Source organism: Austrofundulus limnaeus, unplaced genomic scaffold (genome assembly GCF_001266775.1).
Source record: "Austrofundulus limnaeus strain Quisiro unplaced genomic scaffold, Austrofundulus_limnaeus-1.0 Scaffold2448, whole genome shotgun sequence".
Lineage (NCBI taxonomy): Eukaryota > Metazoa > Chordata > Actinopteri > Cyprinodontiformes > Rivulidae > Austrofundulus > Austrofundulus limnaeus.
The window spans coordinates 23,284-24,435 of NW_013954850.1; the positions used below are offsets into that span (position 1 = coordinate 23,284).

Sequence of the window (1,152 nt, forward strand, 5' to 3'; positions counted from 1 at the left end):
CACACCCCCCACACACACACATAAAGGAACTTGTGCTGCATTTTGCGTTAGACCACTCACTTTCAAAAAACAACCTAAACAAAAGCTACTTGCTTCCAGAAGCTAACATAGTTCGACTTAATAGTCAACGAATCAAAACTCATGAAAGGATGTTTTTTACAGAGGAATCCATCTGCAGATAAGTATGTAGCTTTAACAGAACAGATGTGGACACATCTGTCAGATCTGAGGTTTAATCTCCAGGAGGAAGGAACTAGTTGTTGGTCAGATTGATCTTGTCATGTACAGTGACCTGAGACAACATGTTGGGACTTGGTGCTGTGTAAACTGAACCCCTGCACTGATGGATGCTGCAGTTGGAGGAGTCTCCCAGGAGTTCTGAAAGGTGTGTGTGAAAACTAACCCTGAACAACGGTGTGACTGAACACTGACTGTTGTGCTTCAGATGGAGTCTGCAGAGACCTTCAGTGCAGTTCTGCTTCCTGTTCTCAGGTTAGTTTCATCTGATCATTAATTCTTCTGCAGGACCTCAGAGACCTGACAGCAGCTCAGACTGGTACCTGGCATCAGGTGGGATGTGGACCAGAGGTTTGAAGGTCTCCTGCAGATACAGCTCTGTCAAACAAACATGTGTGTTATTGTCCACATGGTAAAACCTTGAGGAGCTGCTCTCAGATCAGTGTCTGCCTACCTCTCCAGCTTTCAATCTTATGTTCCTCCAGCTCGTAGATCTGCACCTGTCCAACACAAACACACCAGAGATTCACACCTGAGTGTGTGACAGTGTGTCAGTGTGACAGTGGGTCAGTGTGACAGTGGGTCAGTGTGACAGTGGGTCAGTGTGACAGTGGGTCAGTGTGTCAGTGTGACAGTGGGTCAGTGTGACAGTGGGTCAGTGTGACAGTGGGTCAGTGTGTCAGTGTGACAGTGGGTCAGTGTGACAGTGGGTCAGTGTGACAGTGGGTCAGTGTGACAGTGGGTCAGTGTGACAGTGTGACAGTGGGTCAGTGTGACAGTGTGACAGTGGGTCAGTGTGACAGTGGGTCAGTGTGACAGTGGGTCAGTGTGACAGTGGGTCAGTGTGACAGTGTGACAGTGGGTCAGTGTGACAGTGGGTCAGTGTGACAGTGTGACAGTGGGTCAGTGTGACAG

General features: G+C 48.6%; 1 protein-coding gene across 1 annotated transcript in view; it reads right to left on the reverse strand.

Moving 5' to 3' along the window:
• Window positions 1–737, reverse strand: part of LOC106511015 (5'-AMP-activated protein kinase subunit gamma-1) — a gene marked incomplete at both ends in the record, with an annotated part of 12,299 nt that extends 11,562 nt beyond the window's left edge. Inside the window, 2 exon segments of the mRNA XM_013999751.1 lie at window positions 561–615; window positions 692–737. Of these exon segments, the coding sequence (XP_013855205.1) occupies window positions 561–615; window positions 692–737 (101 nt within the window).
• Between the last annotated feature and the right edge of the window lie 415 nt (window positions 738–1,152).